The 16292-nt window shown below is 46.0% G+C and overlaps 1 protein-coding gene across 1 annotated transcript; it reads right to left on the bottom strand.

Annotated features, from left to right (window-relative positions):
* Positions 1–204: 204 nt before the first annotated feature.
* Positions 205–12555, bottom strand: kmt5b (lysine methyltransferase 5B). The gene is made up of 15 exons (XM_078086001.1): positions 10500–12555; positions 10268–10415; positions 9969–10134; positions 9778–9887; positions 9110–9276; positions 8311–8330; positions 7853–7989; positions 7567–7766; positions 5946–7391; positions 2087–2197; positions 1589–1855; positions 1032–1507; positions 771–911; positions 575–685; positions 205–431 (listed from the first exon to the last, which is right to left on the bottom strand). Exons 1-15 carry the CDS (start codon positions 10771–10773, stop codon positions 321–323), a joined length of 3885 nt encoding a protein of 1294 aa, XP_077942127.1. The 5' UTR covers positions 10774–12555; the 3' UTR covers positions 205–320.
* Positions 12556–16292: the final 3737 nt, after the last annotated feature.

Here is a 16292-nt window from a genome sequence, read left to right on the forward strand (position 1 = left end):
CAAACTAGAGGACGAAGTATTCAGACACTGAAAAGACTCCAGCGCATCAGATAGATGTAGTCATTATACGGCACCAATATTACCTTTACTAGAGTAAAGATGTGTTAATGTAGAATAATATTTAAGATCTAGTTGTTGCCTCATTGATCACAGGAAATCAAGGAGTGACAAACGGGCTACTAGAGAAACTGACCAAAGCATGGATTAAAATTTAAAATTTTTATTTAAAAAACTAGTCTAATAGAATCTCCACAGATTGTAGTCAATCTAAAAAATAAAGTGCAGGTGAATTAAAAACAAAAAACAGGGAAAAGTTGGTCTCATGAGTCTTTGGTCAGAGCGGCCGCCATCGTCTTCACGAGGGACGACGTCAGCTGCGGGATGAGAGCGATCTTCATCAGCTTGCTGCTCGAGTACTTGTTCTTCACGGCCTACGGGACGACGCGTCGTTGGAACAAAGACACACAACATAAGCAGGTGGGAGCAGATCGAGAGTCCGTTCCGGATGAAGGGGCACAAACGAGGAAATTGATTTTTCGTGAAACAAGTCATCGTGCGTTCCGCCTACACTTGCCTGGAATTTGGTTTTTCCCTCGTTCACCATCACAATATTTTGGGCGATGTGCTGCATGATTGGCTTCAGGTGGGCCGCGTCATATGTGGAGTAGTGCTGCTGCGTGGGAGACTGACAAGCGGGATCAATATTAAAAAAAACAACAAAAAAAACGACACCTTAGAGAGACGGCGTGTTTTGGCGCCGGCGGACTCACCCACGGCAGCTCCTCCAGCAGCAGCTGGGAAAGACACAGCGAGGCGGCGGCGATCTCAGAGGGCCGGTAGTGGACCATGTCGTAGTCCAGGAGAGTCAACTCCATCAGATACTTGGCCAGCGTGTGCCTCTCTACGTCAGACTGAGACAAACATCCAAACCACTGAGAACGAGTTGGAGCGAGGCGAGCGTGCGTGCGCGGCCAGCGGCGCGTCAGCATCACTCAGCTTATGACTGTGGGGGAAGTAAAGGGAAGACTCACACCGGCCACCTTGGAGGCCCGACGCAGGAAGTGCAGCGGCAGGGGACGGCCCAGCTCAAAGTTGAGCGTCCTCAGGACCAGCTGCTCCATCTCCAGGACCTGGGCCTTGGTGAAGGCGTTGTCTGTGATGTAGGCGAAGTCCCCGACCTCCGGGGCGTACATCTCCTCGTACTTGCAGGCCACCAGCATGGCGGTGACGCCGACCAGCTGCAGCTTTCTGCGGGAGACCGGCTGGACCTGCGGCACCGCGGGGTGGGGGGGGGGGGGGGTGTTACAGTGCTCGGACAAAGAGGACAGAGCGCCGTGACAGATCTTACTTGGAGAAAACGATCCAGGACAGCGACTGTGAGGTACAGAGTCTCCTGCAGCAGCTGGAACCTGGAGTGGACCTGGACCAGCCAGTCCACCAGAAGAGCCCGCATGCGTCCAGAGATCTCGTAGCCCTGCATGTAGTCGGCGCGAACGGCCTGCTGCACCTGTGCGCAGACGGACATTGTTACACAAAAGCAGGGCGGCGGTTCGATGAGGGAGGGGGGGAATGAATGAAAACCCCCCACCTCCAGGACGTGTAGATACTTGTAGATATCCTTGACGTAGTCTGAGCAGAGCTGCGGCAGTTCTGAATCCTGCTCGTCGACGTCCTGCACGGTGAGCAGCACCTCGGAGAAAGCTTGGCACAGCTCCTGCGCCTCCTTCATGGACACGTCGGCCGACTCCTCCGAGGCCGGGGGGGCAGCGCCTGCGCTCCGGACTACTGGAAGCACCACCTGGAGCACCTTGTCCTTCTGGGCGGGTTTGGCTGATGCTTTGGACGGTCCGGTCCTCTGAACAAACAATGCAGATTGTTACGATTTAATAAATAATGTGTACAAAGTTAACACGTCCCTTTTAGTGGAGCCACTTAGAGTAGTGGTAGTTTTAAGCCATTTTTCGGGGTTGAACCCCACGTGGTTTAAAGCGTGCATGGAGTGCAGGTGTAGGCCGCGTGACCAGGTGTGCTTTGGAGGTCATCGCGTCAAACAGACTGCAGGTGGCTCATTGAACTAAACGGTCACCTTGGTGTGGGCCGCTGCTGCGGTGAAGTTGGTGAGCTCTCCGAGAGCAGCTCGCCTCGCACCAGCCGCGGCTTTGCTCATCCTCACGGGGTTCTCTCCGGCCGCAAGCTGCTAAGAGGCGAATAAACACAAGACTCAGATACACCACGAGGGCAGGAAACGAGTCCGCGTAAAGGGTCACTTCGACAGCGTAATACAAGTGCAACAAAGCTAAAGCTCCTGATAACATTAGCTTAGCTAGCATCACAAGCTAACGGCTAGCGGAGCTAAAAACCACGAATAAAAACGGTTAAAAAGCGAGAGACCTCGACTCTACTCACCACGGGACGAACATCGTAGGAAGACATGGTCGGCAGAAACGAGGGTTTGTTTCTTTCTTTCTTTCTTTCTTTGTAAGCAGCGAGATTTCCAACAAGCTCCGTGAACGGTGAATTCAGCAGGTAAACACTACGAGCACGGGCCGCATTCAAATAGCGCTCCGTCAAATCTGATTGGACGTTGCTCTCAGCAGGAGGGGTTCTGATTGGACGCTGCTCTCAGCAGGAGGGTCCTGATTGGCTGACAAATCAACGAGCTCCAAGGTACAGTTCTGATGATGTTTAAATTTTGAGAAATAATAATTTTAAATATAATGTAGTTCGGTAGTTAAGTACAACTTAGATCATTTAATTATGTAAGGAAAATGCAAATGAACTCGAAATGTTATTCTGTAAAAGTATTGTTTTATGTTCATATTTATTATATTATATTGTAACTCCCTCCTGCAGGCCATTTGGCCTCTGCAGCTCATCCAGAATGCAGCAGCTCCAAGTTCTCTAACCAGTGGTGCTCACGTACCACGCTGTGAATGGATGGGGTCCAGCTTACATCCAGGACCTGGTCCAACCCGACATCCCGACCTGCACTTTCCGCTCTGCATGTGATAAACGGCTTGTTCCTCCTCACTGAGAGCAAAACACTCGACTAGATCTCCACTCTTTGCTGTCCTGCTCCTAAATGGTGGAAGGAGCTCTCTGAAGACATCAGGACCACAGAGAGCCTTCACATCTTCAGACTGAAGACACACCTCTTCACACTCTACCTCCACTAACACACTAACTGGAGCACTTAAATTGGACTTATAATGGTTCTTATCTACAGCAAGTTGTACATCGGCTTATTTAATGAAATTGCACTTTCTTGTTTCTTGTTCTTCTGGGTTTGTTTCCTTATGGTTAAAATGCACTTATTGTAAGTCGCGACTAAATTTGAATGTGAAAATAAACAAATGTTGATGTACTATTTTACATTAAGCTACTCAGCAGTATATAAAGTACATTTACTCCCTGCTGTGCAGTGATGAAGACTTTCATTTAGTTAGATTCAGTGGGTTACATTTGTGATCCAAAGCGCTGCTGGAAAACAGGCAGGATAAAATAAGCCCAATGGCTCCTTCATCATCATCATCATCATCAGCCGGAGCTCAATAGCTCATAATCAACACGCTGTGAGCTGCTGTCAGTCACCTTTATATTGGTAAGAAATTAGTGACCAACTGATTTAGGAAATAACTACATATTAAAACATTTGTCCATATTTTTGATATGGACATGAATAATTATATATATATATATATATATATATATATATATATATGACGATTATATATATTAATAACAATCATTTTATATATAATGTATGATTTTAAAGCATTGACATGTTCAGCCAATGGGCTCACAGCCACAAACGGGAAGTGACGTTTTAACAGACGATTCACTGGGACAGTGAAACATTTTGATTTGAACTAATATCTGTGACAGGAACTTCAACAGCAAATATAGAATCAAAACATCCAGTGGACCTCAGAACAGGCCGGAGAAACAAGAGTCACAAAGAAACTTTATATAGTTTTCAAGTATTCAAAACTGTTAAATAAGTACAAGATGTGTTCACATGATTTACATATCGGACAATATACACAACTGCCCACTTTTAATTCGCTTTGCGTTCCCCGCTACCAACGCAACACGCTAAGATGTCCGCAAACTATTCACATTTGTTTTTCTTGTCTTTTTTTTTTCATTTCTCTTTTTAACTTTTTGGATCCATTGGAGATGTTGACAGCTGTCTATTGGACAAAGACCACAGAGACGGACAGCCGGTTTACAGTGCAGGATGAGGCCGTCGGGGGGGGATGGCGGGATGGGGGGGTCAGAAGGTGATTAGCTGCTGGTGATACGAACAGTACATATTAACACAAAGAGAAGTGGGTAAACATTCAATCTCAGTTGATCCCTTGATTTATTGGACAGTTCACTTATAATCCGCACAACCAAAGACGAAATAATATACAGAAGGACAGACGGGGACTCGTGGAGCGGTCGGTGCGTCGGGGGGGGATTTGGTCTGAATGTGTCTAAACGCGCTTTGTTAAAGGCACCTAATGCTGTTGGACCATTTTCTAACATTGCGAGTAAAAATCAAAATCAAAGTGCACCTCTAAATAAAAAGACAACTCAAGGAAAAAAAAGACAACTTAAATAGGCCGCGAGCACAGAGGACGCAGAGTTTGGGAGCCGGTCGGCGTTTTATGTTGCAGACGTCGACCAGAACTCAAAACAAGAGGGTGAGGAAATAAAAGTAGCACCATAGAGGAAAGAAGTACACCAAACTACACGGGAGGACGTTTCAGACGTGACTCCTCCTCCCCCCAGTGTCCACATCTGATTGGGTAAAGCCAGGACGAGGGGAGGGAGGAGTGAGACTTCAGGCCGTTCTGTACATTACTTCTCTCGACGTTGCGGTTCGATTGAGCACGGCGTGCCATGTCCCCACCACGCTGCAGTACACCTCCTGCGCTGCTAGGACCTCTGCGGCTTAATTAACATAATTATTTACAGCGCTCACGGGGGCAGACAGACAAAAACTAATCGTGCAACTCCATTATATGGTTCATGACACGAATGTGTGGCGACCGCAGGAAAAACCCCAACGCGCCGCAGCTCCACACGCGTGTTGCCGATGCAGAAGTCTGCAGCACGCTAAACACAGAACATTGTGTGTGTGTGTCTTTATATATCTATAAATATAAATACGTCCACATATGAGGCCGTCTGTCTCAGCAGCTTTCTGTGAGGGATGAAGATGATCGTTGCATGATTGGACTCAACAGGGTGATCAACTTACACAGTAAATAATGTTGATAATTGGTGAATTACTGAAATTCAGAGTGGTTCTTTACCAGGGGAACTGCTGGCAAAGTGACGACATGGCACCCGGATCCAAATGACTGACCTCGTAATGCGTCCGGACCAATGGCACCAAAACAAAAGTTACAAAGGAGGAGATCGGAAATCAAAAAGGTCATAAAACCTGCCTATGAGACAGAGGGGAAAGTCACCATACTGTACACTTTCTACAATATCCATGTCAACGATGAATAGAACAAGTGCATTCACTTAAAGGAAGAGTTGAGCTTAAAACAAACGCTTGTTTTACACTTAGGATCAGATCAGAAACCATAACAAGCACCAGTTGACAAGTCGCAGTTCAGATTTAAAATAGTGTTCAGATTAAACGGGTAAGTGTTTGCTTAAATAATGGAATTTGTTTTTATAACAACTTGTGATGAACATAAGTGAATAACAGCGTTTCATTTTAAATCAACAGCACCTTCATTCAGAATTATTTTCCTTTTTAAATTACTGTACTTCTTTTACATCAACACAACAGTTGATTCGCTAGTTGTCTTTTATTTACAGGGGCGGTGGGCGGTGGGTGGGGGGCGGGGGGGCGATGAGCCCCACAGCTTATGCATTGAGCCTCAGCGACTGATCCTCTCTCCTCCTGGAGGAGATATCGATGTCTATGGAGTCTTTACCTACGATCAGTCGGAGGCGCTTTGCTGGAGGAAGTGGAATGAAATCGTCATCAAACTCATTGTCAAAGTAGTCATCTTCATCGTCGTCGTCGTCGTCATCCTCCTCTTCATCCTCAGACGACGATGACGACGACGACGACGACGACGACGACTGCTCTGCCAGGGCCTTTTGGGTCCTATGTCCCCCGGTCCTGGCCTCCAGACTCTGGCCCATGTCCCCGTTGTAGGACATCTGGGAGGACTGCGAGATCCTGCGCGCATCGTCCTCCCTCTTCAGCTGGATCTTCAGCTTGGCGGAGTTGCCGTGGACAACGGGGGCGAAGCCGTTGTTCAGCTTGGCGATGTACGAGCCGCCTTTGTCCTTGTCGTGGTCCTTGCTGAACTTGATGCTGATCTTGCTGGAGGACGCCGAGTTGACGGCGGAGGCCGAGAGGCCGGAGGAGCCGACGGGCTCGCTGGCGTCGTTGGTCTTGCTGCTGCTGCTGTCCCTCCGCCGGCGGAGCGTCAGCTTGGGGATGCCCGTGTTGTTCTCCAGGATCAGCTGGGCGTCGTATCGCGTGATCTGACGCTTCTTCTTCCCCTTGTCCTGCGAGCGGCAACCGCTCTTGCCCTTGTCCCTGCGCAGCGATTTGGCGCCGCCGGAAACCCCGTTGTAGTCCCGGTGCCGGTCGGCGAAGCTCAGCAGCACGTTGCCGCAGTCGGAGAAGCCGGCGGCGCGGCCGGCGGGCACCGGCGTGAACGGCTCGCCGTACGAGTCCTCGCATTTGATTGTCCGCTCTGTCCGGAGCCGCGTCGGCCGTTTCCGCCTGGAGGACGAGCCTCGCCTGGCGTAGCCGCCGTCCAACGCCGGCTGCTCCAGGCCGACCCCGTGGCGGAGGTACTCCTCCATGTCGGCCGGCTCCGTTTTGATGACCACTCCCCCGGGCACCGGGCTCAAGCCGTCCATGGCGCTGGGCTCCAGCTTAACGCCGGCCGCCGAGCTCAGCGTCTCCTGGGCCTTTACGAGGGTCCGCGTGGACCTGCGAGTCCTGTACGCGGAGCACTGGCTGCCCTCGCTGCCTCGCCTGTGCGGCGCATTGCCGTTTTCCTTGGCGGCGTGCCGGGTGAGGCAGCCCCGCTGGCCCAACGTCTGCTGCATCAGCTCCTGTCCGTCCTTCCCCTTCTTCATGGTGAGGCCTTTACACAGCGACACCTTCGAGTCCCTGAGGCCCAGCTGGCAAGTCTCCCCTTTAGCAGACGCCTTGGGCTCCGCCCCCCTCCTGCGACTCCGCAGCTGGACTTTACTTAGTGAAGGCTTGGATTGGGATTTTAGTATCTTTGGTACCCTGTCATTGTTTACACGACCTTGCTTTGAACATGAGGTAGTAAGGGCTCTGGACAAAGTCTGTCTGGATTGAGTCCTGTTCTTATACTTCAGGCCAGAGGATGATGTTCTTTTTCTGGCAGCTGGTGGGAGAAGATCAAATGTTGCACATTACGTATCGATAACATTTGCAGAAACCCACCTACACGTCTTGCCCGGGTGATCATTGTCTAAGTCAAATTGAGTCAGCGCCTCAACATTAGTCGCGTACGTAAACAGAGAAGGCAACAGAGCACTTCATCCTGAGCCGACTCTTACATTGATGTGTTTTTGGCATTTCCTGAGAGTCTCCGTCGGTGTGGGAGCCCACAGAGTGACTATCTGAGCTCCGGTTTCCTTCCCCCAGCTTCTTCAGCCTGTTGAGACGCTTGTCCGTCTCCCGCAGCCCGTACTTGCTGTTGATCACCGGCACCTCCACAGGCAGCCCTGCTTTGGACTTAAAAGCCCCCATGCCCCGTCTGCGCAAACAAACAATGGATAGTTACCCTTGAGCCCCCATGGTATCAATCAAGGGCACATGTAACGCGTACTGTGTTGCACTCACCGTTCACATGTGTAGCATTCACAGAACTCATTGTTTTCCCCAAAAAAACCATCTCCGTAATAACATGAGATTTCCTCTCCGGGTTCAGTGTCCCTCAAAACCTTCACACAGGCCGTGTCTCGTCCCGTCGACACAAACTACACAAAACAGTAAAACTGTCGTTAAGTTTACAGACGGGGCGGGTGTGTGAGGCATTTATTCATAGCACAGGACACAATTCATTTACAGTAGACCAACTTAAATTGTTATTTATGCTCTTTTCAAAGCCATCAAACTCCTTTGGTAAACAAAGGGTACGTTAACCTTGTTCCTGGTCTACAGTCTCCATTGTTGGTGTTATTGTGAGTCACGCAATAACACAAACGTACCAATGTGGTACCTGACCAGCTGACCAGCTCCCTCTACTGACTACAAGTGGCTCACAGAACGTCTAAGCACCCAAACTTCAAAGAACATACCTTGCAGTTTGGTCGACAATCTGCAAAAAAAAGACAAGACAGACAAAATCAGTATTCTCATTTATATGAACAAATGTGGACTATATGGATTCATAATTCTCACATAAACCCCCCCACAGCTCTTATAGCACCCGATGATTAGTGAGGCTCGACTGGGATGAATGAAAATAATCCGATGTGGCATTTTTGGCAGACAAGAGGAGGAAATAAACGGCCTTTGACCTCATTAACCTCCTGAACCCCACAACCTGCTGAGGGATTGAAAAGCACCTTCCTTCTTTCAATCGCAGAAACTACACCGTTGATCACCACCAGCAGCTGTAGAAAGAACTAAAGTCTGATGTGAATGCTTCATAGCACGTAGAGACTCCATTTACCCAACATTTGTAACACATTCTTGGACGGATGGATTCCATTGTTTTAGAATTTATGTAAAATAAATTAAAGAAATTCATCTTTTGTTTTTTTTCATGTCATTTATGGTACGATTGCTGTGAAAACACAAGCAGCGCTAGCGTCACGGCGATGACACGTTAGCTAACGGACGCTGGAATAGTCGGCTGAAGTTGCGGCTCCACATCTTACTACCAAAGTTCATTTAATTTGACGAATCATCCTCCTTATAGTTGCTGCACAACGTCAGGTACGGTACAACGTAGGTAACATGTCATTCAGCTGCACCCGTCTAGAGATGTGTCTCCGTATCCCCCTTTTGCTTTCTTGATACATTTTGAGGCCCTGATGCATCCATTGACAGCGCCCACTGTGCCAGATCACCAGAGACAGGGAGGACCAATACCGTGATTGATGAACGCAGCGGGTCCCAGCCAGAGCTGCGCACAGTTCTTGCGTGTCGAGTACATGACGCTGAAGTCATTCTCCCCGTGCCGCAGCAGCATGTTCTCCTCGCTCTCTGAAAGCTCCGCGATGCATCCCACCAGGTACTCGATCTTGTCATTCCTTTTCCTGCAGAACAACACGGGTAGAAAGATTTTTTTTTTTACACGGGGCAAGCAAGCTGCCTTATCTCACGCCAAATGCAAAAGCTGCTGTGTTGCAACTACTTCCCATAGATCCACCTGTGTGTGTGTGTGAGTGTGCAGGATACGTTTGTGCAGCATGCAGATGGATGCATGTCATGAGGCTAAACACCATTAGCTCATGTTAGCACAACATGCTGACTCGCGGGAGTCAGCCATCAGTGTGTGTGTCGGAGAGGGGGGGGGGGTACCCCTCTGTCATTACAACGGCAATAAAGAGTTTATTAGTGTATTATTGGATAATAAGTTTATTATCCAGTGTGCAGGCTAATGCCATTAATATTGACCATCAATCACTGGCGGACAGTCGTTCAAACAGAGATCGATTGGGACAGTTAAATGCATTAGGAGGGTGAGAGCTGGTGAGAGTAGAGTTCACCAAATCAGGGGTTAAAATCAGCAATCACAGCTGACAGCATGTCCTCACCATTCCTTTGTAGCCACAATTTTCGCCCCGTTTTGCTCGGATGAGTATCGATTACAAGGCAGAATCTCAAACCCGCTGTCTGTGGCAAACATCCGCAGGTACACAAATACCTGTGCAGAACATAGAGTTAGTCATCCGGTTGATTTTGCTGCTGGAAAAAATGATGGCAAGATCTTAGATCAGGTTTTTACATGTTGCTTGAAGAGTTTTTCTTGAGCTTTCGTCTTGTGGAGAAATTGATTTCGCGACCAGTCTCCGGTCGTCAAAGCTCTGAAAGCTTTCTCCAAGTTGTCGTGCTTCTTGAAGCGCTCGATGATCTCTTTCAGCTCTTCCTGTCGTCCCTTAATCGGTCGAAACCTGTGGGGACGCATTAGTGATGTGATACAGATGTGAAAATCAGAAAGAAATAACAACTTTTTGACATATGTCCACAATCCATAGGACTTTTATTCATGACAACCAGCAGCTCCCATGAGGTCCATCTGCTGACCTGGTGTTCATCTTGTGAGTTTGAAAGCCCAGATAAGGATCCAGGATGAGGCTCGTCGTCAGGTCGTCATTTTCACACAACTCCTTGGCGGTCATTCCCGACGAGGGCACATAGCGCGTCCCCGCCTCCAGACTGGTTGTATTAAACCCTGGAAACGCCAGACACAGACGGGTGTTAGTGGGAGCGTCTGAGGACCAAGCGACGCGTTAGAACATGAAAGTATTTGACTCACTGCGGCTACATCTTCGACTTCTGTTTTTAATGTGGCGCAGGGAGGCCCTCTGGGAGTGCTGGGAGCGGGTCTGGCTCACATGTTGCTCGCTGGTCAACTTGTTTCCGTGTCGTCTGCCATTTAATACCATGTTCTTGGATTCGCCCAGCCACTTCATGCCCACAAGCCCCCTGATCCAGTTGCATTTAGTCTCCGAGATGAACAAACACTCTTGAGTGGGGAAGACTGGGGTTTGAAACTTGAAGGCAAAGGTGAAAAAAAAGAAAACGCACATTAGTGGAAACCAAGAAATTGAATTTGTTACACAGACTGAAGAAATACAATATGGGACGCTAACGAGCAGCTGGATGTGTTACGAGCTAAAAAACTGCCAAGAAAAAAACTAATAAAATGAATGCATCTTACTTAATGTATTTCCACGTTCCCCCTTACTAAACACTTTGTTCACTGATGCTGTATTTTCTTTTGTCTTTCCATTTATCTTAATTGGTTTATTGTTAGGCCACTTGAGAATAAACCGGACTCTGACAAACCACTTGGATGAATGTTGAAGTGTGCCTGAGGTGAGCTCCCTGTCAGTCACAGGATCCACCAGTAAAACCAGTAAATAATCAGTCAATTCACCCAGTGGTGAGTACTATTGTTTATATGGTGGTTGAAGCAGGGGTGGAATGTGACCAAGTTCCTTTGCTCAAGCACAGATTTGAGGCGTTTCTACTTAACTTGTTCCTATTTTATACGCATTTGCTTCTCAACACATCTCAGAGGGAAATATTGTATTTTATTTTACTCAGCTGAAATTATTTCAAAGCTTAAATTCCTTTGCTGGTTTTGATTATTAAAATCGATTATTGATTAAAAATATGGACCCAGCTAATACAGTGTGATTTAGCCAAAATATACAAGATTATTACATAAAATACAATTATAAAAAATAAAGTATCAAAAAAGATTATTACAGGAGTACACCTGAGTATGTGTTTTGGTCCTTTCACTGTGAGTAAGTTGTGAGTTCTGCCTGCAGAAAGCAGTGCTGAAGAGTTTTAAACGGGGCTGCAGCGCCCCCCCGAGTCTACCTCAGGTACTGCACCGGGCTGCTGTCAAACGTCGTTGGTGCCACCACGCATAAAGTATTGCTTTGTTGATCTTGAACCACATATGTATATTCAAAAAATCACGATCAGGTGCATAACCTCAACACAACATTGGATATGGACGCCTCGGTCACACGATTAATGTAGTATATAAATGCGCCATTCCGTCGCAATGAGCATCATCTCATTTATAATCGATGCATTAGGGGAAAAAAAAAAAAAAGATTCGCAATATTAGCTCAGAAGCTAACGTTAGCCAACAACAAAACCACAACACGCCACGGGGATGAGGAGAGGCAGTGGAAACCCGGAAGGCCACACACGCACGCACACACACCCGCACGACGGCCGAGGCCGAGCGTGTATCACAGTTATCAATCAAGCTTCGCATTGTTTGCTAACTGTCCGATCTCCGCCCATGTACACCGCGTTAGCATTGGAGCTAATCACCGACAAGGCGACGCCGGAGGAGATCCGCTCGGCCGCGGTGGCCGGCTGCGCGTTCGCTTTGCAGCAAATGCCGGCGAATCGCCCGGTTGTGTTAACGTTAGAACACACACAACACAAACGGCCAAACCACCAGTTAACCTGTAATCCGACACAAAGACCGCAACAGAACGGCACAAGCCTGCTGGTATTTAACGATGTTACACCATGATACGTTCCACTCCTCAAAAACTACACCGAGCTGCTCCATGAAGCAAGCTAGCATCCACCTAAGAAAACCATGAGCCTATTTAAACGCGTCCACCTCTATTAAGCGCACACACATTTGTTAATCACATTAATACCGTGTCTTTACTTCTTAGTTTGCGTCAGCAGGCATCAAACTTAACTTCGGTAGGCTAACTTAGCTTCCATCGGCTAGCAGTCAACAACAGACTTCCGAGTATAACAAATCTGCCGTCCCCGTTTCTCTAATGGACAATAATAATGTGTATATAATATTTGACATCCGGCCCCACACACGCCCCGGTACGTTACCTGTAAACCGGCGGACCACAGCGGGCTAACAGCGACAGCTTGGGTGTTCTGATGTGGAAGCCATTGGCTAGTTAGCTTAGCATGCTATATGTGTCATTTGTGGGGCGAATTAAAAGTTAGTTCTTGTGCCGGTTCCGTATAGACCGCGGATACGGTCCTCGGTGGTCATCAAATCCAGGAGGACGACCAACTACCAACCGCGGGCGACATTTTATCTCGATATCTGGCAGTTAAAAAGCTGAAAGCGTTTACACGCGTTGGGAGCGTTTAAATGTCTGGAGTCGCCAACGGAAGCAGAACACACACACACGATACTCACAAAGGTGATTTTTGTAAAAAACAATCGCGAGATAAAAGTATTTCAAACTAATCCCAATTTGGCACGACACTCCTAAACGAAAGAATATGACAGGAAACAATTTTTTTTTTAAAAAGAAACTAACATTAAAATTCAAGATGGCGGAGAAAGGGAGAGAGAAAGACGCAGCACAGCCGTCCCCGAGAGAAAATAGACCCGGCAAGAAATATATTGTCGCCCGTTGGGACAGAAATGAGAAACAGTAGTCGAAGATTTTAGTCTTAAACTATAGAAGTCAACGCCGTTGTCGACTTTTCGTAGGTTTCTTCAAAAAAGAATAAGGAGAAAAAAGGGTTTTGTTAGTTTTAGCCAGTATTTGTCGGAGGTACACAAAAGTAGTGCTGCATAAACAAACCTCTTTGCGCTTCCTAAAGAATCCGGCGGCCGTGAGAAGACAAGTGAGGTTCTCCCCCGGTCCACGCAGAACCTCACCAGAACCCACCGGAACAAATGGCCATAGAACCACATATAAACCTGGGATTGGTTCTTCCCCGGTCCAAGCAGAACCTCACTAAAACAAGTCACCTTAGAACCACATATAAACCTGGGATTGGTTCTTCCCGGTCCAAGCAGAACCTCACTAAAACAAGTCACCTTAGAACCACGTATAAACCTGGGAGTATAGTACCGTAAACACATAAACATGTGACATCACACTTGTTTTAAAAATATATCATAGATATAGATAGATATCCCTGCAGCTCTCTAACAGCAGTATCAATATACTTTGAGTTTCATTCAAAGGAGAAAAAATAACTATACAATAATTATAAAAAATATATATTATTTAATTGAATGAATTAAATCAGTTCTTAAAGTTTTAGAATATATGCAACAAAGGGAAAATACAATATTGGCCTTAATGCAGTGCAGTACAAGTATTTAGTAATACTGTTGTAAAGTATGTCAAACATATAACTAAATGTTACATTCAATCACATTTATCCATCCATCCATCTTCAAACCGCTATTCCTGCACACAGGGTCACGGGGGGGGGGTCAACAACCATTCACACTCACATTCGCACACCTACAGGCAATTCAGAGTCACCAATCAACCTGATCCCCAGAGCAGGTCTCTGGACTGTGGGAGGAACCCGGAGAACCCGGAGAGAACCCACACAGACACGTTGAGAACATGCAGGACCTTCTTGCTGTGACAGCGTTAACCACCACGTGCTGCCCCATCGCTAATCAAGTTTTGCATAAATAATTGATACATTTTCCATTTAAAAAAAAAACTTATCACAGTTTGAATGTCCTGCTTTGATACTATGTTTTCTTTTTTCAGTTGAGTGGAAAAATATTGAACTTTGAACACTGATCAACATGTTTTTATCATGTAAGTGCAGACTTTAAGTCCCAGTAACAAGTTTTTTTTTAACATCTTTATTAGCAGAAATGTTTGTTATAAAGATCAACAAAGCGACAACAGCAAAACAGTCAAGGTTAACCCCAAAAATCGAAGCGAAACCTCAGATTTCCAGTAAAATATTATAGCTGCTGTTTATTGAGGTATTGTTGCTTTTTTGTGGAGGGCTGAATTTGACATTTGCGACTTTAACTTCTGAACTTGTCTGACGGATAAAAACAGCACATACGAATAAAAGGAAAAACGCTTGCTCTTGGTGGGCGTTGTGAAATTCGTCTTTTCTTCGCATAGCATCGCTCCACGGAGAGCTTCACTACGCGTGGGAGGCCCCTCTCGGCGCGTGTTGTCGTGTTGTCGTGGCGCAGGGGTTAGAGAAGGTGTGCTGGGAAGCATAAGGTCGGTGGTTCGATTCCAGGCTGCCCCATGTTCCATGTCGAAGTGTCCCTGAGCAAGACACCTAACCCCTAATTGCTCCCCGGGCAAAAATGTGAAAAAAAAAGCCACGGGTTTAAAGTGTAATGTAAGTCGCTTTGGATAAAAGCGTCTGCTAAATGACCTGTAATGTAATGTAAATGTAATGTGTTGGGAAGACAGTAACCATGGGAACCACCTAAATACCCCTGACCTCCTCCACTGGGTTTGTGGTGAAGGTGTGAGCCGAGTGAAGCCTGGGTTTGGTTTTTAATACTCATCCGTGCACTGCAAATAATGTGTGACGAGACCAGTGGGAGTATTATCCCTTCAGCTGACTTCATCTTTAGTTACAAATGTGTAATTATTTAACTTGCTTTTAACTTTCGACAGCTGGTCACTTTAATCAAATATTTATAGACAATGAGCAACAACAGTGTAGCAAATATGTTCAGATTCTAGCCTGTTGATGAGACAAAACAAGTGGACCTGAAGATTCACTTTTTAGTATTTTCTGAAAATATTCTGCGACATTTCATTGGGGAAATCATCCTTTATAAACCCTGTGCTGCGCCTTTTTCATTTGTTAGCTTCTAATTAGAGTAAAAGATTGTAGCCCCATTGAAACATTTAAAAATTCATTGTATGGGGTAATCATGTTGCACTTTGTCAAAGTAACCCAAAGACCCAAATTTGTTTTGCACCGTGCTAAGGAGGACCGGCCTTGTGATGCTACACTATCGTACTTATCAGCTGAACGCGTTGTCCTGTAGCAGCTCATTCCGTACTGACTAAAACGAGACAATTTGTCTTTGTTTTGAACAGAAACTATATTGGTGATTCAATTTTTTTTTTCATGAAATCATATGTTGTAAACAAAAACTGAATTATGTCTTATTATGCTCCAATCCCTTAAAGGCGAGTTCAAAAACGATACACTCAACACCAAACCATAGACAAACACAAAATTGCAATTAGATATTTATTTACTAATAACTATTACCTTTTTGGTTTGGTTTGGTTTTTCTATTAAGGATTAAAGGCACCATGTAATTTGGTATTATGCAGAATATGAATCATAATGTTGCTCTTATCATTGCCAACCACTGAGCCTCTGCTAGAAGTGGATTCATAACAGACTTATGAGAATCAGATTAGCAGAACTTCTTCTTTCATTTGACATGTATTTATTCAGTTTGAGCCACACGAGGGAGCCTGAATGTTGATATTTTTCTGATTATTTATCATTTAGGTGATTCAACCGCATTTATTGCTGTTATTTATAAAATGTTCAATATATTTTCAATTACACATCACATCAATTTAAGATTAATATAATAAGGTTATGCATAAATGTCCTCTTGTCACACTTAATAGATGAAGCTTGTTGTGAATTATGACGCAAAGGTTTGTGATTTTTTCAAAGTGGGTCTCTGTTGTGTATTCTGGGAGGAATGGAACTGTTCCAGTTGGTTTTGGAAAGGGCGATGTCTCAATATGGCAAAACTGATAACTGTCTATTGTGTTTCAAAACATATTGTTATCAATGAACTCACTCACAGCTAACAGTTAAA

The sequence above is a fragment of the Gasterosteus aculeatus genome, chromosome 12 (assembly GCF_964276395.1).
Source record: "Gasterosteus aculeatus chromosome 12, fGasAcu3.hap1.1, whole genome shotgun sequence".
NCBI classification, from domain to species: Eukaryota; Metazoa; Chordata; class Actinopteri; order Perciformes; family Gasterosteidae; genus Gasterosteus; species Gasterosteus aculeatus.